A 23,878-nucleotide genomic window follows, 5' to 3' on the forward strand; every position below is an offset into this window, starting at 1 on the left:
ACTAAAGCTAGAACACTTTTTAGTATTAAAAATAAATGACTGCATATAGTACGCTACAGTATGTTTTGTCACACATGTTGATATCCTGGGACAACAGCTGCTAAACTAGAATTAATGCAGGATTAAGAGTGGGGGGTTTTTTCACTTAAATGCACACTGCATATAAATATGCTTCTTGTTCAAGAAAGGATCTTTAAAGCATCTTTAACCAATGTGTTATTAACACATTGGTTAAACTGGCTGATGAAATTTTCAAATTAAGCATGCAGTCCACTTCACAATAGCTGGCTAATTCACGGCACTTCTAAATAAAGTATTCGGTGCTTGGCTTAAGGGTGATAATATGCCAAGAAAATCTCTTGGCAATTAATAAATGTCACTAACGTCTTCAAAAACCGTATTCATCTTTTCAGATTTTTTCTTTCTGTTTCTGGCACTGTTAGAAAGTCTCACAAAGTCTCATTTATAATTATAACCACAGGACACATAAAAGAGGAATGACTGCAAACTAAACTTGTTAAGGAAGCATTATCATAGTGCAGAGGCAGCTCAGTGAATGGTGCACTCAAACTAAGGTTTCATCTTGTTGGAAGTGGATGAATCAGAGAAAACTGTTAAAAGGGAAATATTAGACTAATGAAGCTTATGTGAAAACAAACACTTGTACTTTGTTGCATGCAGTCATGTAGCTACTGTAATGACTGAATGCATTGTTTAAACTGCCATGGAATAACAATTGATAACCGGAGAGGATACGGTGAGATATTTGGGATTCTGATCAGCAAGTAACTGACTGATCACACTTGGTTTGATCAGTCCACAATGTCAGGAATGTCAATATCTGATAAACAGCATCATTCGGCACCGAATTGTAACCACAACCTTACAGAAGGACTTCGGATCGGCTTAAGTTATTTTGATAACTACCAATTCAGCAGAATTTGCCTTTTAGTATGATTTGCTTTACAATTACACACACCCACATGAATTTAGGGATGCAGAATAGGAGAGAATAAACAGACACTTTCAGCTCTGTTAGCAAGTTGAAATTATTATAAGGGACGCAAGATGGAAAATGAATGAAAACTCACCTTGATAGGTTTACCGTCAGGTGTCAACACTTCCTCTGAAAGCTCCATCATCTTCAGAGCCATGTGTGCAATCGGCTTTGCATGACTATCAACCTTCTTGTGAAGCCCTCCTGCCACACAGTAGGCATCACCTATTGTCTCAATCTGCAAAATGAAGAGTGGCTGTGAGTACATGTAACAGAGTTAAGCTAAAGCTGAAGGACATCAATGAGTAAGGAGCCTTTGCAGAACCCGAGTGGGTGTTCCTCAGCTGTTGGACATGGTTGGCTGAAGTGACTTGTGCTGGCCCATCTCTGCCCCAAACATTTGAGGAATGCTCACTACTTCTCTGCAGAGACCTCTCCTTGCTCTCATTCCTGATAAAATATATAAACTACAGCATCTCTCTCTTGCCTTAGACAAAAAAAAAGTTCAAATGTTTTTAATCATGATCAAATTATCAGTATTGTTTAAAACCAATCAATTGTGGGTTTATTTTTATCTGTTTTCCTGGAAACCATGAACATTTTAAAACATAGATGTTTGACATATTGTACTCAACCAGGATCTACCTAAAGCTTACATTCAAGTGGGAAAAAATAATTGTTTCTACTATGGTGAATTGCTGGTAAGTTAAAATGATGATTGTCCTATATATTAACCATTGTTATGCTTCCCTGTTAATGGGTTGGGAGGCAGAGATGCTTGGATCAACCTAAATCCACTCACTGGCCACTTTGTTATGTACACCAGTTCAAATCATGAGCAAATCAGTGCATTTAGGCATGTAGACACGATTAAAACCTGCTGAAGTTAAAACTGAGCATCAGAGTGAGAAAGAAACATGATGATGAAAGAAAGTGTTAAGTGTTTCAAAGACTGCTGATAGCCTCGTACACAACCATCTCCATCTCTCAGATTTACAGAGAATGGTTTGAAAAAGAGAAAAGGCAGTTAGCAGCATTTTTCTTGTTGATTTTCTTTTTCTTGTTGATGTCAGAGGTCAGAGGAGAATGTTCAGACTGCTTCAAGGTGATAGGAGGGCAACAGTAACTCAAATGACCACTTGTTACAACCAAGGTGGTGGTGCAATAGTGCCTCTTAGTACCGAGTACCGTTTCAGTAGCTGGGCCCACGTCCTTATTTTAGGTTTGGCAGCATTTTTTAGTAGATAAAGATGAATGGCTTAATCTAGAATTGAGCTGCGGTTTGGGGAAGGCTTAGATGGGCCTGGCAGATCCCCATGTACTAATGAGAAATGAAGAAGTGAAAGAGTTGAAAAAGAGGAGGGAGGATGGGACACGAAGAACTGGGGGGGGGGGGTCATATATAGATAAGACCCAGAAGGGGAGCGTTTGGAGGTGTGGTCCCGCTCCTGAAATTCAGATCATTTATCTCCAATTAACCAACACAGCCTACCAGAGTAATTTGCTCACCATGTCTATCCCTTTATGACTGCAGTGTACCCCATCTTCACATTATCATACTGGTGCCATGTCAACAAAGCTCAAATCATTTTAAACCAGTTTCTTGAGCACAACAATGAATTCACTGTATTCAAATGGCCTCCATCAGATCTCAATCGGTTGTTTCTGTGATGTGGTGGAACAGGAGATTCACATCAGGGTGTAGCTAACAAATTGGCAGAAACTGTGTGATGTATATGAATACCAAACACGTCACATTTTCTGTGCTCATTATTAGTTCCTATCCTAAGTTTTTCCAATCCCCATTGATTAATGAGGATTTTACACTTAAGGGAGGTTTCACCTCTTCTCAAGTATACTGATTCTGTGTAATATCCAAACTATGACAACTGCTGCATAAACAGAAGAAGATTTAAGCCATAAAGCCAAGTATTTCCTAGTCTGCAGTAGCAGCAAGTGTAAACAGTTTAAGAACGCATGTGTCAATAAAGCAAACAAAGTGTCACTTTCATGGATGTCTTTCCATATCTCCACATGACGACACAAACTAGGTGTCATGGACACAGACTTTTAAAAAATGGCACAGAAGGATAAAAGTCTGTGTTTGTGTGTGTGGTGGTGGTTGGGGAAGGGGAGTAGAGAGGCTTGGAGACAAACTGCTCTCATTAAGGCCTGCCACCGGCTAAATCATTTCGACAGTAACCATGACAATGGCGACATATGGGTGATTCAGTCTCCTCACCATGTCCTCCTGTTTCTGCTTTCTCTTTGACACACACAAGCTGACACCCTAACTCTTCCCCTGCTATACACATATACCTCGTTACATACAGTCAACTTCCCTGCCTTCACCCTCTGTATCTCACTTCTCCGTGTATCTGATATGTGTGTGACACTTCTGAGAGAGGACACAGTGCATTTTTATAGGAAATTGTACGCTGCCGTCACGCTCACTGAGGTACCAAGGTAGAGATGAAAGATGACTGACGATGGCGATGATGGAGAGGAGCAAAGGTGGAAAAATTGAAAACAGGTAAAAAGATTGGAAAAAAAGAGGATGTGGTAACAGAAAGTAAAGATGAAAAAAGAGGAAAAGACAGCAGACTACAGTGATACAGTAACTAGGCATAAAGCCACACTGTCAGATGGACAATATTGACACATCTTTGTTAAGCTCTCACAGACTGGCCATTAATCAGTTACTTTTTCCACAACACAAGTGCACCCACACATGAGGGCACGTACACACACAGTGCACGAACACGCACTTGCACAAACACGGTGACACACCCTGGAAAGGCTGGCTCGTGTGGTAACACTCCAAAGATTCTAAGAAATGAGAGCTCTAACTTTCTGGGAAGGTTTAAATTCAGGAAAACAATCTTAATGAACTCATTTTACACAAGTATACACATTAACCGGTAAAGATATTACATTTGCAACCAAATCAAACTGCTCCTCCCTAAATAATACTTCACAGTTTTTTCTTTTATTATTACTACATCCTATGAAGGAGGCGGATATCTTTCGGTCTACTGACCTTATAAACATCCAGAATGCCACACTGGTAGTCGAAGCGTGTGTAAAGTTCATTCAGCATGGAGATGACCTGCATAGGCGTACACTGAGCACACACGGCAGTAAACCCCACAATGTCTGAGAAGAGCATCGTGACGTCATCAAACTTGCGAGCGGGCACCGGCTGACCCTGCCACAGCTTCTGCGCCACATCGCCCGGAAATATGGAATAAAGCAGGTCCACGGTTCTCCTCTTTTCCTCTTCCAGTGCCTGATGAGTCCGCTCTAATGTGGCCTGGAAGAGAAGAGAGAGAGGTTGTGCGCTTTGCTTTGAAGAGGGCACTGACGACAGAGATGCTGAGATGTGGGAGTACTGCATCAAATTTTTAAAAAATGCTGGTGGATGCAAATGTATTTATGTGTGATTGTTTTTTCTGGATTGTGTGTGTCTGTATATGTTTATTTGTGTCTCTGGGTAAGCTTCTTAGTGCTATACCATTGTTCAAGCAGGCAAGTTGACTCAGACATAGCTATTTATAACACTAGCCTGGGGGTGTAGTTGCAGTGAGAGTGATGCAATGAACAGACGCACAGGATTGGGTCAAGACTCAGTGACTTGCTCAAGGGTACTTTGAAAGCAAATTATGAGAGGAAGTCCCAGGAGCCACATTTTTTCCAGGCAGTATGCATTAATACAGTCAATATGGAGCTTTAAGTAGCCGGTACAGCTGAGGCACTGGATTTAATTTGTTCACTTCAGTTGTTCGCATTGTGGAAAAGCTCAAATAAACATACTAAACATACTGAATATTTTTGTGTAGTTTCACCAGTTTAGGCGTCATGACTACATGTTGGTCTCTGACAAACTGAATAGCAGCAAAGAACAAGGTGAGCCTCACATAAAGTGAGGCAGTCAGTGGGTAGTAGAGGAAAAAGAGAGAAGAGTAGCTTGCTGTAGACACTCACTGTGTTAAGATTTCGATAAGCAGTGAGCCGTAACTCTCAACATTGAGTTCATACTTAGCATCACAAGAAAAGATTGCAACGTAACAAGCAGCGCATGAGTGGAATGACTATAGCTTAAGACCATACACTTTCTTACTCTTGATATATGTTGCTAGTTAGTGCTAAATCCAACCCCCCCCCCCCCCGCCCAGCCCAGCCCAAACAGCTGGTCTGTCCTTAATCTGACCTATAAATGTGCTTCTGGATGAAGCACAAAAACACAAAACTTCCCATAAACACACTCGTAAACCTCGTGGAAAGCCTTCCCATTAGTTAAATGGGTAAATTAGTTACTTTGCCAGAGCCTACACTGTCAACCGATTTACCTTGAGTTTGTCCATTCTCTTCTTCAGGCCATCCTGAGCCTTGGCCTGCTCCCCAACCAGGATAACATCCCGTGTGGCATCATGGATGGGGATATCTGACAGGTGGAGACCTCTGCCCATCAGCTCCTCCAACTTATCCACACGGGGAGAGCCCAGAAACATCACGGAGCACGACTCGGGCACATGGATCATCTGACCCTTCAACTCCATCACCTGGCAGGGAGAAGAGTTAAAGAGGCAAATGTCTATTTTTCTTTACTTAGAGAAATCAGGCAGACTGTGGTTTTGACATCAGCTATGTAGCTTTAAAAAGACAGATTCTTGTTATCATAACCATGTCCAATTAATACTAGTAGCAGACAAATAATGATCTACAGTACTTGTACTAATGAAACAAAAGTGACACGTTTGGATTATGACTGATAAAAGACCTACTGATGTTTTTAATATCCAGCTATTATCCAATATCAAGCCCCATTATAGTCCTCTAGATATAGCTCAAGGTCAACTAGCGGCAACAGCTGTTTATTCGGTCGCTGTTTGTTGGATGTGCTCAATATTAGTTTTCAATAAAAAAATTATATGCAATCATACAAATAATAACATAATGAGTCAAAAAAAATGCAGTCTGCATCCGAATGTACATATACACAATGGTGTAACTACAAGACAGATTCGAATTGCAGCAACAGCAGATTACTATGATTTAGCTAACGTTTTGAATAAGATTTTGAAAGGCAAGATCAAATGTTTTATAATGTATAAATGCACACAGACTTCTTGGGAAAGGGTCTGTAAGAACTGGATAAAGTTTATTAGCAAGACAATCTAGACACAGTTACAATGTTAGTAGATTCAAGGACAACAAATACTTCAGCCAAAGAAGGCTAATACTGGTTTGGCATATGTCGAAAAGGTCAAAAGATGTGGTCAATTTGGGTAAACTGTAACAAAAAAAAAAGCGACCCAATCCATAACCAGCAGCTCTACTGCCAACAATATCTGCACAGTATCAGAGAGATTTCAGTGAGGCTTTAATAGCTTCTGACATTTTGCTCACAAGCACTTACAACCAATGACAAATGTGTGCAGGACCTGCTAAATGTCCTTACCACAGGTGTGAGGAACATAAACAAAACAAACCGCCTTTTGCTCTTTGCAGACATACTGTAGAAAGGAGAGACTGAGGCGAGCATGGATGGCAGATTACCCAAGGAGATAGTGAAGAAAGGCATTGCCCTTTTGAACATGACTCTGAGTTGTGTCATGGTGCTAACTAAGTGCTAGAGGCCCTGTGGATTAGCCCCTTTTAATTTTTCTCTCTCCTGCTCAGTCCTTAACCCTGCTCCTTCCTTTTTCTTCAGTTCCTCTTTTTCATTCTCTCTTCACTCGTCTTTCGTTCCTCTCTCTCTGGACTCGTCTCTGTCTGCTCCATTCCTTCTCGCTCTCCCTCTTTCTCCATAGTGTCAGATAGATTATTCCGCCAGTGAGCACACCGCAGCCCTGTTTTATTTATAGCACAAGGCTCTCCTAGGTCTGCATAATACATACAGTCTACATCTACACACAAACACGGCATTTCCCCACACATACATCCAAGAGGGACACACTCACGCGGCCCGTGACTGTCTGTTTCTCAGAAATGCCGACAGTCATACATACAAAAATGCATGCAAACATATTTGCACATATGCAGGCTGCAACCCATAGGATCTGAATCTTGTTGTGATTCAGTTCAGATGAAAACTACTGGTTGACAGAGTTCATCGCACTGGAAAAACAGTCATGTGAGCATAACCGCTCGTACACGCCGATGCACGCGCTCAAATGCACGCAGAGAAAAAACATATGCCAACCTGAACAAATGTCATTGTGAGCTGCTGTTTCCTGAGGTTGAGCCTGGCCAAGTGGGAGGGCCTACACGTCTGACATACTAACAAGTATCTCCATGGAGACTGTGAAATCAGTACAAATATACTACTCTCCATCTTGTCGCTCTCTACCCAGCCTTTAAATGCTTTCTTTCTGACTCTTTCACATGATCAAAAAGTAACACTGATATTTTTTTCTCTTTGAAATCTGATTTGCATGAAAACACAAATTATAAATTGATCTTACAACTTATTTTAGTTCAGCTAACTGCTGATATTGGAAGCAAGGCAACATTGTTTCAATAATGATATACGGGTCCTAAGTTTGCCTTTTCTTAAGCACTTTGAAGGCTCCTAGTTGTTATTAATAAAAGTTACACAGAAAAAACTGATTGCAACTCAGTTATCGCGATGTTATCACAGTGTCCCTCAGTGTTTCTATTTAGTGTGTACATCTTATCAGTCCACTACTGTAACAGGATATGTACTATTAATTAGATAAGTATGATATATTGGTGCCCAGTATATTACAGGCCGATAAGATTGAAAATTAAATTACTGTTATTGTTCCAATAAAGGCCGATAATTACATCTGATAACGCGGAGCACAGCTGCCGACCAGAGACATCCCTCGAAACCCTGCTGTGAGTGGAGATTTTGACCTCCTTATTTTTCTCTCATCTCCTGTGCTCTCTATAGAGGAGGCGGGGCTGAACTCCTCACGCTTACACAAAGGGGACCATGTGTGACTTGTCACTTTATTTGAAGATGACAATACAGATTGAAAGCGATCGTTAAACAGCGTTCTGGAGTAAATATACAAAACAACTTGTAGACATGTAGTGACAGTATGTCAGTCAGGAGATCAAGTTTATATTCAACTGTTTTTTGAAATACGTTAGTGTGTTTCTAAATGTATGGATAGGTCCTGTTTTTATTGGGAAAATATGTATAAACATTCACATGCAATAGTTTTGAGCTACCACTCATTTATTTATCTTTTTGGGGGGGGGCTAACATGAAATATTTTTTGAAACATTCAGGGCTCGTCCGGGATTTGAACCCGGGACCTCTCACACCCAAAGCGAGAATCATACCCCTAGACCAACGAGCCAGCACAAACATAGATCCTGGCCCAGGATTTTTGCACATTACTGTACATCTATATAACAAATACATGTTTTGCTGGTCCCATTTTGGCATTTGTAGGATTCTGTTTCATATAATCCATTATTATGCCAAAACAGGCCACACCAAAACAATGGTTGGTTATCAGTAGCTGAGATGACAGTACATTACAGTACAGTGTACCAGCAGCAAGACCATCATTAAAGATCAAGCACTTCCAAGTTCTCATGAAAAACTAATAGGAGCATGACAGAAGCCTGAATAATGTCTAATAATAAGTCAACATTAAAAAGCCCCCACGTTAACTACATGAAGTCCAGTAATTGACAGATTAATGTGCACTGTAATGTCTGCACCGTGTCACGGCATTGGGATATCAGCCCTACAAACATCCAGCAATAATTTCAAACCATTCTCCAGATCTAACATAATTTCCTGAAAGGACTGCTGTAAACATTCACAACTGTTAGTCTCCTTTTTTTTGATTTTCTGTTTTTTCAATACTGTTTCACAAAGAAGGTTGAATTTTATTACCTAAAATGTTTTTTTTTTGTACAGTAGCTATAATTGTACTGCTGCCTCGCCACCTTGCTCTGAATGTCCGTCCCTGTCGCTCCGTCGCTCCCATTTTTTGCGTTAGTCCGCGAGAAAACTCACACACACACACACACACACACACACACACACACACACACACACCCCTGGAGGCAGTTGTGCTGCCCTAGTTGTGCGCCTCTGTTTAGCTCAGCACTCTCTTCTGCTTCTGCCTGCATCCCTGTCATCACAGCACAGAGAAAGAGGAGGCGAGCGAACTGTACGGAGGTTAGGGAAAAGGAACAGTGGCTGGAAAAGAAGGCGACAGAGATACAGGGGGAAGGTTAGGAGAAATGGGTGAAAGAGAAAGAAGGAAGCGAATGGTGAAAAATAGCAGCATTATAGAAATAGCTGGAAGAACAAGTGAGGAGAAAACGTTGTGAAAAACCAGCAAATACACAATAAAGACAGAAAGAAGACAGACAACAGCAAAAAGCTCTGATCAGATTTTAGTGAGGGAGAAGCTACAGGAGGCACTGAAATGTCCTTTTTTAAATTTTGTTATAAAAGCAGAAAGTAAGGTGAGGTCAGTGTGTTGTAACCCTACTTCAGCATATTGCAGTGATTCTTGTTTGTAGCTGGCATTAAGGTCAATGTGTGTTCACCATAAGGGATTAAAACTTCTTCTGCACCTATGAGATAAGCAGTAATGCACTTTACTGCCATACTACTGCACATATCTTATCTATTAATTATAGTGTGTAGTTGGTGTGTAGTTACTAGTTATTGAGTGACATCACAATGCTTTTTCTAACCTTAAAAGGTCAGAAGGATGTTTCCTTATTAAATTACACCAAAGCAAATCAAACCTACGTATCATTAACAGCTTTATTACATGCTAGCAAGAACTGCCTTTCCCTTCTTCATACTCCAACTAAAAGCCATAAGTGCATATTTGTTTTCCGGATATGTAATATTTACAATACAAGATCAGCAGCAAACACTAGTATTCGCATTTGACATATTAAGACTATTGAAATGCACAGATTTGGGTGTCTGTGGCCATTGGCAGCAAGGGAGAGAGGGTAAAGGATAAAACAGCTGAAAGGTACAGAGACGTAAACAGAGGCAGAAAGTGAAGGGGGGGGCAGAGAGAAAGAGACAGGCATGGGGTAAAATGAGACGCACTCGACTTGAAAAATGGAAGAGAGGTACGAGAGAGGAAGAGAGAGTGGAAGAAGGATAGCAGGAGGTGGAACAGACAGTTAATGGATTGTCTTTTGTGAGCAGACTCTGGCATGTCAACAGATTCTCATTTGCATGAACAGGCACTGAGCAGCAAAGAGTCAATGAGTCAGCCTCCCTCACCCCCTCTTTCACTCACAAACACACACGGACAAAATGCTACAAAGATCTGGCTATATTGGACAGTTCTCTTATATCACACTCTCACAGTAAGACAAGCGCACACCGGTACACACACACACCCTGAACCCAGGACATCCTTGCTTTAAGATGCCAGCTGAGCTGTTATTTGGTTTTTAAGCTCTCAGATTGAGCAACTGACAGCCCACTCTTTTACAGAAGTGACTTTCACACTTCACCTCACTGGTGCCAACAAGATTTAGTGACTTTTCACAGCCCTTCAGTGACTTTTTTTTTTTGTAAACCACCTAGAGAAAACTCTGTGTTTAGTACCGCAAATCAGAGATCTTTCTCAGACAGCGAGGCATACCTCTTTCACCATGAGAGGAAAACTACGAGGCGTTCTGTTACTTTCTCCTTAAAGTTACATCATCATGGCCATTATCTTCAGTCCTGTAAAGCCTGAAAGGTGAAATAACTGCGGGAAAATTCTAGATTTTTGAAACTGGACCGTTTAGTGAACCTTCTGACATATTTAAAGAAAATAATGTATATAAATTAACATATATGTATCATGTTCGCCACATCCATCATTTTTGTGCAATTTATTGCTTAAAAATGTTTTGTGCAATTTTTATTTAGGCTTTTCACGGGGGACGAAATCACGCTGATGATGCAGAGGTCACAAAAACTCATGTATTAAATGTGATACACTTGGCATGACAGGGTTAACTTACTGTATAAGTAACATGGAGCGCCAATTTAGCTCGACAGGTGAGCAGGAGCCTGTGTGTTACAAGGCTGAGATGTAGCTCCTTCCCCTGCTTCCCTGTCAAATATCTAATAAAGGCAAAAAGAACTTAAAAAACAGTTATTTTCAAGATTTTTTAAAAAAAATTTATATGTAAGGTAATTTGGTTAGTGAAGCAGTTCTAAAACCTCTGCTTTGCATTATGATTACTACCAAATCTCTGGGCCCCAAAATATAGTATTTGGGACAGTGCTCGTCCACAAAAGATTGATACGGATTAGGGTGGAAAACAAATCCGTCCCAAGAATCTGATGAATGCGCCTCTCCATTACTTGGATATGTAGATGTATTCATTTTAAGGCTTTATCACACAGGGACTCAATTGTCAATCTCTGTGCCAAATGTTACAAAAACACTGAAGCGCTAAATCTGTATCAATCCTTCTCTTTCTATTTTAGGTTTCTTTGTCTCAACAATCACAGGCTAAAAATATTTTTACCGTTTCCATCTCTTCTGATGTTTTCTCCCAGTCTGTCAGTTCATTTCTTTTTTTCTTTTCACTGCATTTTATTAAAGTAGCAATTGTAAACATAGACAGGAAGGACACTGATTTTCAAATCACTCTCCACCGAACAAACGGTAACGGTGGTGATTTATCTCTCAGAGATCAAAGGCGGCGCTAATGTCAAGATTTTCTTTGTACTCCGACAAACAGGTGCACAAATAATGCCCACACACACACAAACCTCACTGAAGAGTCCATACATATGCAGTACAGAAGCATTTGCTACGCAAGTATTACACAGCAGATTTGTCTGTTCCTTCACAAATCCTTGTTCACTTTATCATTTAGCAAGATTTCTTTGTGACTGCCCAAAAACACACCGTGTTATTAATAACTGCCAAAAATCAGCTGAAGAATATAGGCTTAAGCTAATATAGACCACTTCACACATAGCGCTCACTTAGACTTCGACTGACTCATCCTAACCAGAATTTTGACTCTTTGACCCAAAGAGTCTGGGACCTTTTCTGATATTAGTAGCAAAAGCATCACTGCTGTGGAGGCAGATGCCATGATTCACGGATTCTGAGCTATTCACCCTGTTACTTTTAAGAGTAACAAAATATCAAAATCCAGTGCATTCAGAGCTTGCCCCCCAAAAATACCACCAAACCTGCCAACCTTTCTCAGACATGAGATATTTAACAGGAATCCCTTCATCAACCTGTTAAAGTGAAGCTGTTCTATCATTCATACACCACTGATTTATTGGGATTTTTTTTTTTTCATATAGCCATGACTATAGTTTACAGAGATTGGCCAGAAAAGGAGAAAATGTGAGCTTCATTTCTCTGGTTGATGTCAGAGGTAAGAGGCAAATGGCTAGACTGCTTTGGGCAGATAGGAAAGAAGCAGCGACTCATACAACCACACGTTACAACCAAGGTGTGCAGAACAGTTCTGTGAACTCGCAACACATTGAAACTTGAAGCAGATGAACTACAGCAGCAGAAGACCACACGGGAAACAGAAGGCTGGAAAAATATTGCCTTGTTTTGATGACTCTCCATTTCTGCTGCAACATTCGGATGATAGCATCAGGGGATATTTTCTTGGCACACTTTGTGTTCCTCAGTACCAATTGACTATCATATAAATGCCACACCCTACCTGAGTATCAATGCTGAACATGTCCGTCACTTCATCAACACAGTGTACTAATCTTCTGACGGTTGCTTCCAGCAGGATAAAGCATTAAACTGGTTTCTTGTACATGACAGAGTTTCACCATATTATTAAGACTGGGAGCATTGTCACTGTGTTTCACTGTCTGACCTCTCACACAGATGTTTCAAGAGAGATCTATCTTCTGTATGAAGAATAGAAAAATGCACCATACTAAATGCATATGTACTTATTCCAAATTAGAAACAAGAAATCCAAATAATCTAAGAGGCAGATGTAAACTCCAGTGTGAGAGAAACATGACGAAGGCGATGATGCATCGGTTAGAGGTGAGTATATAACAGTGCACTCTGTTTGCACTCAGTGTGTTGACCACAGTGTTCGCTGCGCACAAAGACCAAGCTGACCTTTTCAGTAGGTCTCTTGCACAGCCCATATCCCTGGGCGAAGAGAGGAAAGAAGTCAAACTGAAAATTCAGTGAAGGCCATCCAAACAAGCACACACATTGCACGGCACTGGAGTGAGGCCTCTTTACCTTGGCCTGTCGCCTTCACTGTCTGCCCTTTCTGGTGAAAATGTCAGCCCATCCTCTTGTTTCTTTTCTGCCTGTCTGCCCAGGTGACACAAGATTCACCGGGCAAAAATTAGGGAAAAACTACATTTGCCTGACCTGGAAACACATATTTTAAAGTCTCTAGCAAATAGTATTTGGAGTTTGGAGACGATATATAACTTAAATTTCAGCAGTGCCAGGTTTGGTCACTGGTGACGCACACAGAAGGAAGCCTCACTGACTCTGAAGTAAACATGGATGTGCTAAAATACCTTTTTCGACCAGAGGACTGTGGATGATTTTAAACCTGATTTCACACGCAATCGTTTGCCCGTAGCACCAATCAGTAACTTATGTTTGTGCTTTGCATCTGGCATTTTTGAAGCAATTGCAGCTGCATTTTTTAATCGATAAAAACATTTTTAAAATTAATTTACTCCCCGAAGAAATGGAAGAAAATGAAAAGGCTTGGAGATAAGAAGCAGAAAAGCTTTGTGAAGGAAGAGACAGACCTCAGTAAGCAGCAGAGAAGGAGAGAGAGGGAGAGAGAATTACAGTGAATTTTTAAGAGACACTGACAGAGAGAAGATGAAAGCTTGAGAGGAGACGCAGTAGTGGTGCTTGAGATCTGACTGTGAAGAGGGGGGATCCGACTGCTGAGGGCATGTGGAATGTGGACTTTGCGGTTCATTGTTATTGTGTGCCTCTGCATACGTGTGTCCAGGACATGAACCTGTGTAGCTGTGCAAATGAATGGATCAAGAACTAAAACTGGCCAAAGCAAGACTGACAACACTTAAACGGAACCTTCTATATATGCATCTTAGCATCTACATTGCAGCTTGCATTTTTCAGACAACAACCATGCCCAAATAAGTGCTTTATTTTAAGAAATTGTATTTTTAAGTTCAATATCAACATATTTTTTCAATAAATATATTACAGTATTGAAATGTGGTAATTAAGGGCAGTAGTTCTTAAAATTGTCACTCCATGACTTTTTTTAAAAAAGGACATTTTCAGGGAATTCATGAAAACTTTAGCTTTTATAATTGCAGAAAAGTCTCTGCAATGAGCTACCAGCTACCAGAACTTACACGCCTATCATTTAGTTTCACTGGTCCAGCCCACTTAAGATCAAAGTGGCCCATGATGTAAAATGAATATGACTTCCTTGATGTACCCACTTATCGTCTTGCATAAAAGTAAAACAAATTCTATGATTTTCAATTATTTATACAGGTATTTTATTGAAATATTTACATCAGTTTAGTTTAAAAATGAATTTTAACTGCTAGCTGTCGTGCCAGGGCAATGACTAGAGCAAACAGCGCTTAGACAAGGAGCATAACATGGTGAGATTTTAAACACATTGTCTGCCACTAACTATAGCTTCACATTGCCATTCATTTAACTTGCCACTATATATGATACATGTAGTCATTTAATTGCCCCAGCTATTGCATCAGCTACAAAGCCAATAGGTAAAGATTTCTTTCCATATCTTCCACACCATCTATATTCACCCACCCTTTTACTCATGGTGTTGCTTTGCCTACAAGAGTAAAAATAGCATCTGTGCTTAGAATTGCCAAAACAGTCTGCCTGCATAAGTCCTGGCACTGTCTCATTAAAATCATCTCATCTCTCATCTGAACACAGAATAAGCCACCTGTTACACAAGCAACCGCTAAAAAGGACAGCAGAGGAACAGGACAAATGCATAAATATGAAAACAACCCTCCAAGTTATTTAAAATCAAACAAATATCACTTATTTACCTAAAACACAGTTTTTTCTTCATGCTCAAGCCTTTGGTTCGAGGTGGATGGGAAGAAATTTGTAGCCAAAATGATGAGAAACTAGCTTTCAGGTTCAAGGTGGATCAAAGATGTAAATATCACATCACCTGCGGATATGGTAGATATGAATCTATAAAATTAATGTAACTCTCTGCAGCTTCAGCTCAAGACATACCTATCTCACTCACTCTACACAAACACACAATCACACATACACTGCGCAGCACCGTGGCTGCTCTGATTAATCTCTTCTCTGTCGATTCTGTTTAGCGTCAGGGTGTTTGGTGCTATCGCTGGCGACCTGTGGAGACCATCCAATCGATAGAGAGCTGGATATAGCACACAAATCCCACTGATTAATTCTTTCTCGCAAACTGGAACCAATTCAAACCACACCTCTCCTGAGCAAAATCATTACAAGCCTGTGGGCGTTGATGTGATGACGTGGAACAGAGTTCAATACAAACAAAGTGCTGCTAACACATGACTACTTTTTTGGGGGGGAGATGAAAGACAAGACAGACAAGTTCAAATTTAGCTATACTAGGACACATTAAACAAATCGGTATCTGGGGAAATTTGTAACTATAAAGACAATAAAACTGTGGCCTTCTTGCACTAATTTAGAGGAAACACTGGAAGACAGAAAAAAGATTCAATTTTTTCCATGGTGCTTAAAGCCCTACGCTGGGACATGACAAAGAGTGCATGCTCTTCTAATCAGGCTAAACATGGATCAGTCTGCCCAAAACTAAGCCACAGTTCACTGATCAAAACTCTAAAGGCAGTGCCATTTTTCAGCCATGCTTGTTTTAACAGTGATACAGAATGTCAGCTGTTCCAACAGCACAAGTGCATCATGCTTGTTAACAATCTCTGTGTGTCTGTGGCAACAAAGACAGCACTTACGTCTGGAATAAAATCATGGCATGGTTAGATTTTTAGGATGTGTTGATTAATACATGACAATAGTGACCTCATTACTTAAGAACTTGGAATCTGGATCTTCCATGTAGGATAGCTTTACCTTCTCCTTGATGTCCGCTTGTGTGGTGTCAGGCCTGGTACGTATAGTAAATGGGGATGCAAGCCTCAGTAGGATGCCTTGAAATGAGGGATCCATCTTAGGTGAGACAATCTCAAAACAGTCCCTGAACGAGAGACTCCGGTAAGTCTCTATACGAGTCTGTTTCCTCAGTCCTTCCCCAAGCTGCAGTAGCTCCATGTGAGGCCCCAGGACAAGGTGAAACGGAAAGGCACGGCAAAACGTGGCCAGGCCAATGCGCAGATCGCTGGGGTTGGTGGAGATCGAGAGGGGGGGTCGTTTAGCGGTCGCCGAGGCGGTGTTGGGGAGGGAAGAGATGCAAAGAGGGCTGGTCTCCTGGATTTGGAAGGAGAGGCAAACTGACGGAGCAGTGGTCGGGAAAGGAGAGGGAGGGGATGGGGATGAGGAGGGTGAGGCAGTGGGAGACGCGGTCGGGGTCGGGGTCGTCGAGTCACAGTCTGTGTTTTCTGCATCTTTATTGGGCAACAAGGGAGTTAGAGGGGGCACCTCTTCCACCTCCACTTGTGAATGAAAGATACGCCTGGCAACAGCTCTGATCAACCCCGGCATGACCAACCCGACAACAGGGGCAGGGTTGAAGCAATGAAGAACCAATATTTTTCCTCCTCCATTTCTTTCTGCCTGATCTCCAACTTTGTCCAATTTTCTTCTCCCTTTGTCCTCCTCACGGGGGTCCTTACACTGGAAGGAGGGGCTCTCAGATGAGGCACGGCGCCCCGTAGAGGTGCGAATGTGTTCCAAAATGGCGTCAAAGCCATTGAAGAAATCCTGGAGGTTGCCACCCACAGCCCGAAGTACACGTTCATTTTCTTCAAAGCAGAGACCAAAGAACTCCTCTCCAAAATGCTCTCGCAGCTCACAGAATGGTACTCCTGGGACAGGGGGATGAGAAACACCAGTGTCAGCCATGCTGTATTGCACTCTTCTGAGGATGTAAACATAGTTTTGATATCATAGATAGTGAACTAAACAGCTAAACTATCTACATGTACACAATCAAATGTCTGTACTGACAAAAACAAGTCTTAGCAACATATTGGAGAAGATACTCTCCTGTTTTTGAAGAAGAAATATGCACTTTAATGTTTTGATGCCTACACGAGTATGATTTTCTGTTACAGCGGCAATTTATATAAAACCCAACGTTATCTTTGCTCCATGGTATGTTTAGACAGAGATTTAAATCCAGCAGACAAAATCATTTCAGGGATATCGAGCAGAGAAAATCAGTGTTTTGAGTAATCAAACATCAAAGCTGTGCTAAAATAATTAATACAGATAAAATAAAATAAACATGTCGGGTGCTTGTTGAGTGACAGAAAAAAAATGGGATTAAAAGATTAGAAAAAAGTCAAAGCGACATTTGACGTAAATAAAACCTCAAAATAGGATAAAACTGTAAAAAATAAATAAATAAATATGGAAGAAAATCCACAGAATTTGTGAAGTATAATTAAAGACATCAAAAGGTCCGACTAAACAGGCTCACAGAAAACCAAAACTGCGAACAGCAGAGTCAGTGAATCCAGATTAGAGATTAATATAGTCTTCTGACGTCACAGAAGAAATTTTGGTACTCTTGTGCCTAAGAGTATATTCCAGTTGTCCAAGCAAAAGCCAAACACTCTGTAGGCCTCAGTGTTTCGCTTTATGTGACACAACTGCGCAATCTAAACACTAATTAGTTCTCCTTTACTTGTTTTTTGTTCGCTTTTTGTACATGTCCTTGGCTGTTCTTGAAAAGCGCCTATAAATAAAATGCATTATTATTATTATTATTATTATTATTATGATTATTAAGATGAACCATGATACAGGAATCAGTTATTCATCAGCTGATTTGTACTCTTCTTCCAACAGTCATGCGCTCAGGATGATGACCAAAAGAATGAAATCACAGATAAAAGAGGCCTAAATGGGGTTTTGTAAATGTTTCCTTTAAAAAAAATGGGGCACCTTAGTGAAACGCCATTAGTGATCTATGAGGAAAAGAAAGCTAATGATGGACGATGCCTTAGCTTAGCTCCACTCTTTCTATTAGAAGCATTATAAAATTACTGCCAGTTTTGCTGGGAAAGGAGAGGCATGGTGAGGACAAATGTTTGAGTATAGACTATATAGATGTCACAGCTGGAGACCACAGCAGAGTACATTTTTGACCAAGAAGTACATAAAACTTGGATTGATTTGATTACAGAATCCATTTCCCTCCAAGTGTAAACTGAAGAGTTGAATCAGCCCAAAGCTTAGTTTAGAAATCATTCCTCAAATATCCTTGAGTTGATGTCTCTGACTTCAGCTTTTATTCTCACTGAAAATCGTTGGTGGGTTGGCAGCACAGAAACCAAAGAGTATTAATGAGCTGGATGCTTTTATCAGAAAGTGGCATACAAAGAATGCATGAATGTGTTCTTGCTCATTACAGAAATTAAAGGATATGGTGGTTAGCACTGTTGTCTAACACCAAGAAGGTCCTGAGTTCGATTCCACCACCTGTGTTGAGTTTGCAGGTTCTCCCCTTGTTTGTGTGGGTTCTCTCTGGGTACTCTAGATTCCCACAGTCCAAAGACATGCAGTTAGTGAGGTTAGGTTAACTGGTAATTCTAAGGGTAGGATGCGTGACCCTCACAAGGATAAGAGGATGGATGGTTTTACTTTTTACTGCTATCGCTAGAGTCAACGTTATGAACACAGTGGTGGTAATGGTTAAAACACTGTTTTGAATTGGACCCATGCAGAGCCTACGGATAGCTTCAAAAGCCAGTGAACACATAATAGCTATATACTGTCACCAGGGGGCAGTGTCTGAAATAAGCAGTCTTTAAGCTAAACTGAGTGCAAAAAACATTGAAATGTGTCTACTACGAACAAAGTCTTTGCTTTTTATGCTACTTTTTTCCACTGTCACTTTCTTTCCTGTTAAGGCTCATTTTTTTAGCCAATAAGCATTCGACCTATGCACAGCGTCATCCACGTTGAGCGAAGTGTCACTGTTTTGGGGTTTTTTTTTGGAAGACTGCATGCTAGCACATTTGCGTAGGCAAACACCTTCCCAAAACAGACATAAACGCCATACTGTAACACCGGCTTACCTAGAAAATGCAGAAAATCAGAACATTTAAAAAAAATTTTTTAAAAAGACTCAAAGGACGTACGAGACTGTAGAGGGAGGCAGGAAGAGATCTTAGATGTAACAGAGGGAAGAAGAAGCTGTACTGAGTGACTCACCAGGACAGTGTGTGTGTGTGTGTGTGTGTGTGTGTGTGTGTGTGTGTGTGTGTGTGTGTGTGTGTGTGTGTGTGTGTGTGTGTGTTTCATGCTGGGCATTGGAGACAGTAGAAGCCCCCATAGTGAGTCATACAGTGTGTGGTGGTGTGTGTTTGCTTATCCTTGTAAATAGTTGTATATTTGCGAATGCATGCACACTACCCATGATACCGCATCTCCTTTAAAAGGCTTAGAAGTGTCTACAATGTATTTTCCAAGTCAAGCCTCTGGGGGATGGTTCTGTGTACGTACATGCACAAATAACTATGTTAATATTGAAGGACATGCAAATGGGGACGGAAAAAACACAAAGACAGGATCTGTGGCAAACACTCCCATCTACTTTTATCTCATATACTTACCCAGTATGGTGGCCATGTATTGGAGGATTTGTAGAACATCCTCCTCTGAACCAGAATTCTCTAGAAATGGACATTTCTCCTCTCGTCTCTCCCCTCCAACTTCCTGACACCTGTAAAGGAAACAAACCAAACACATAACTTATGGTGTTTCATCATGAATGGTCTCTGTGATGAGAAATTACATTTGCACTATTTTGGAAGGTTTATGAGTGTGTTTATAGGAGTTTTTGACCATTCTTCCAGAAGCACATTTGTGAGGTCACACACTGATATTTGACAAGAAAGTCTGGCTCGCAGTCTCCACTCTAATTCATCCCAAACATGTTCTGTCGGGTTGAGATCAGGACTCTGTGCAGGCCAATCAAGTTCTTCCACACCATACTCACTCATCCATGTCTTAATGGACCTTGTTTTGTGCACTGGTGTGCAGTCATGTTGGAAAAGGAAGGGGTCATCCCTGAACTGTTCCTACAAAGTTGGGAACATTAAATTGTCTGAAATATTTTGGTATTCTGAAGCATTAAGAGTTCTTTTCACTGGAACTAAGGGGCCAACCCCAACTCCTGAAAAACAAGCCCACAGCATAATCCTTCTCCAACAAACTTTACACTTGGCAGAGACACTAGCTGATTGGCTCGGGACTTTCAATGGTAATTGAGTACATATGTTTTTTAGCAGATCACTTAGCAGAGCCAGCAGAAGCCGATGGACAACAGAGAGGCATGGAAAAATGCTCAAGGTCACCTCAACAATGCAAATAAGGAATGTTTTTATTTGTCTACTTGTCAGACAGTTCAGAGGCCTTTTCCTCGTAAGCTTATTCCCTAATCTTTATGCCACAATTACATGCACTGTGATGCTCCAAAATTAGAAGCAAGATGAGTATTACTTGTGGGAATTCTGGTAATTACTTAATCAAGTACATTCACTGAAGCAAGAAAATACCGAGCGACAACAACTGAGGCCAAAGTGTGAAAAGCAGAGTGGTCAGGAAAGTAAAAGAAAATAACAGTAGAAGTCCAGGTCACAGTCCAGGGTCTGTATCAGTATGCAGTGTATGCTTCGTGAACAATGCTTACTTGTGTTACGCCCGACTGAAGCCTCTCTACTGTGTCTTACAGTTTTGACAGGGCAGGACGCCGAGAGAGCCCGAGACAAGAGGTGAAGGAGTGTGTGTCTATATATGTATGTGTGCGTGTGTTTGTCTGTCTCGCTTGTATTAGTGTGGCAGAAACAGAGGAAGAGAAGACAGCAGGGGGAATGGGAGATAGCAGAGACACGAGGAAGGTTCACAGGTTCTGAACAGGTGTGCGTATGAACATGTGTGACAGTGAGCCAAGTGAGAAAAACAAGGAAAAAAGAGAGAGAATGAGCGGCGGGGATACCGAGACAAGACAGCAGAAAGACAGCAAGTGACAGAAGAAGTTTCCACGTACCGGAGGCCAATAAAAGAGAGAAAGAGAGACTGACTGCAAGCCAGCCTTACCTGATCTCCTGTTGTCTGTAGAACTGTAGAGTCCGCTGTAGAGCTTCCTGAACAGTCTGGGTCTGCAAGCAGAGGTGAAAAATATTAGAAAAGCTTTTTTTTGTTTCTCCTCATCTGAATTAGTTTTTTATGATAAATGGCATGGCCCTTTAACTTCACACTCTAATTTACCAAACTCCAAATTTTAACCAATAAAAATTTGTTCACGATTCATTGCTGATCTTTCACTTGGTATTATACCTCAGCTTGAAAACATGCGTGTAGATATGGACACATTTTAACATCTTTCATTTCTTACCAATTCTCCAGCTGTGCCAGCTGTCAGAGGATGACATGTGCCTCAGTTTATGCTTTATTTAGAATCACCAGCATGTCTTTGGTCTGTGGCCGTGTGGTTTTTCAGGGACACACGGACATTGATACAAACGTTTGACCAACTGTAAAATCCAATTGCATATTGTTTTTGAAATCCACTGCTCTGAAACAATCACACTAATTTTGCTTATTAAAAGGCACAATAAGATGGCAAGATGATAAATTAACCAGGTCGTTTAAAAATAAATAAATAGTAATAATATTTCAATAAAATTCTTAGTAGAGACCCTGTTAAAAAAAAATTAACTGCTTTTTAAAATAGTCCACAGAGTCAGCTAAACAGGGTTGTGGTGGTAAACTGTTTCACAGCCTTGGTGCCACAGACTGAAAGGCGCTGTCCCCCTGGTCTTTAGTCTGTGAATGAGGACAGTGAGCAGCAGCATATTTTGTAAGAAGCTGAGATATATGATATGGAGCCTGACCTGTGCATTAGCACAATAATTTTAAAACAAATAGGAGTGTTATGAGCTTGCTTGCTAGAATGTGTTAACAATCTGGCCGCAGCATTTTTAACAAGTTTTCGACAACAAGTACTGAAAACAAAGACCTAATGAAATCACATTTCACTGATTCTATCCATCCATCCTCTTATCGGCTTATCCAGCCGGGGTTAGGCAGGGTCGGTATCTATTCCAGCTGACACCAGGGCAAGGGTACATCCTGGACAGCTCAACAATAATTTCAGTCCTTTTTCTTCTTCTTCTTCTTCTTTTGTACAATACATTTTCAAAACATGATCCAGTCTGATATAAAAAATCCTATCAGATTACTTGTGATCAAGTCAGCCTTGATGTGTAACTGTAGCCAAGATAGATTAATATATAACAGGCTTTGTTTCCACTCAAGACCTTTGAGTGGAAACAAACTAGCCTCCATCCAAACTGATTTTTTCTATTCCCTTTTATATTGTTATCATCCAAATTTCAGCAAAAAAAACCCAAAACAATATTGTTAAATAAAAATGTCATAATTTGCGTTACTGACAGCCTAAGCTTGAGAGGGCGGTTCCAATGTGATTATCTGTGGTACAGCTGAAATACAAGGCTGTAGTGACAATACTAGAACACAGTGTGCCAGCTGGAGAGGTCATTCTGAGGCCTCCACCCACTCCGGACAGTGTGTGTGTGTGTGTGTGTGTGTCTTGCAGACAGAGAGGGAATGACAAACATAAAGGCTAGTGAGTTGTGAACATGCAGCACAAAAAACATGAGAAATGACGAGAGGTAGTCAGGGAACCAGGCTGTGTGTGCGTCATCAGGCGTTTTAAAAGGTGAACGCAGTTAGACGTCATATTGTAGCTAACCTGCATGTTAGCTGCTTAAAAAACACCTGCTGACACAAACACGGTTTGTCACTTTTTAGCACCAGTCGGCCACACATCAGCCTAACAGCATGAGCATAACTCACAGATGAAAACACACCCAATGGGCTGTACTTTTCAAAAACCAATAGTGAAGAAAAACAACATACTTTCACTGTGTATTCATACAAAGCTTCTATATACAGCATAGTTGTGTATGTATGTGTGTTTTTTGTCATGTCTTCCTCTCGTCATCGCCAACTGGTCAAGGCAGACGGCTGCCCCTCCCTCAGCCAGATTCTGTTGGAGGGTCTTCCTGTTAAAAGGGAGTTTTTCCTTCCCACTGTCACCAAGTTCTTGCTCAAATGGTTGGGATTTACCTCACAACATAAAGCACCTTGGACCAACGGCTCTTTTTATTTGGCGCCAAATAAAAAAAGTTGAACTGAATTAAATGTGTAAATGTTTTCTCATGACAGCCTGACTCCTTTAAATGCATCTTTCATGAAGCTATTCACTGGCCACATCACATTATAATAATACTTACTGTAAACCTGGCCAAACACACAGGCACACACTGGTATCAGCCCTAAATGTGCAAACCTACTGTACACACTCATGATCATTAGTCTACATTGTTGCATCCCTGGCATGTTTACTGTACACACATTAATCTCATTCAGTTACACAAAGGTGCTGAGATGGTAGGATTTGGTAAGCGTCGAGTTACTAAATCAAGATGCCCAACTTGTTGCTGTGGGCTATTTAAACTCTCAGCTGGGAGCAACAGAACGATACTGAACGGGCGATAATGAACATGTTAAATTGCATACTATATAAAATGAATTAAAAGAAATGTAAAAGTTCTTTTATGAAAACGACTCTGTATCTGCCTCATTCCTCTTTTCCTCTGCTTTCTTTCTCTCCCTATGAGATTTAATCCTCCTCTTGCACATGAATCTCCCTTTTCTGTCTGTGTGC

At 40.8% G+C, this 23,878-nt stretch overlaps 1 protein-coding gene and 1 non-coding gene across 4 annotated transcripts in view; both read right to left on the minus strand.

Annotated features, from left to right (window-relative positions):
• Nucleotides 1-23,878, minus strand: part of gucy1a2 (guanylate cyclase 1, soluble, alpha 2) — a 43,917-nt gene that overhangs the window by 12,224 nt on the left and 7,815 nt on the right. For 2 of the 3 annotated variants that reach the window (XM_063492887.1, XM_063492886.1), the window contains exons 3-8: nucleotides 21,223-21,284; nucleotides 19,737-19,846; nucleotides 16,069-16,979; nucleotides 5,347-5,559; nucleotides 4,038-4,310; nucleotides 1,092-1,235 (exon numbers count right to left, since the gene is read on the minus strand). In XM_063492887.1, the coding sequence (XP_063348957.1) occupies nucleotides 1,092-1,235; nucleotides 4,038-4,310; nucleotides 5,347-5,559; nucleotides 16,069-16,979; nucleotides 19,737-19,846; nucleotides 21,223-21,284 (1,713 nt within the window). Of the gene's footprint in view, nucleotides 1-1,091; nucleotides 1,236-4,037; nucleotides 4,311-5,346; nucleotides 5,560-16,068; nucleotides 16,980-19,736; nucleotides 19,847-20,815; nucleotides 20,942-21,222; nucleotides 21,285-23,878 lie in introns of those variants that run through there. The other variant, XM_063492888.1, reaches the window with a different exon arrangement.
• On the minus strand, nucleotides 8,260-8,331 carry trnap-ugg (transfer RNA proline (anticodon UGG)). Its single transcript has one exon. It is a non-coding gene; the product is annotated as a tRNA-Pro (tRNA).

This window comes from Pelmatolapia mariae, linkage group LG14 (genome assembly GCF_036321145.2).
Source record: "Pelmatolapia mariae isolate MD_Pm_ZW linkage group LG14, Pm_UMD_F_2, whole genome shotgun sequence".
NCBI classification, from domain to species: domain Eukaryota; kingdom Metazoa; phylum Chordata; class Actinopteri; order Cichliformes; family Cichlidae; genus Pelmatolapia; species Pelmatolapia mariae.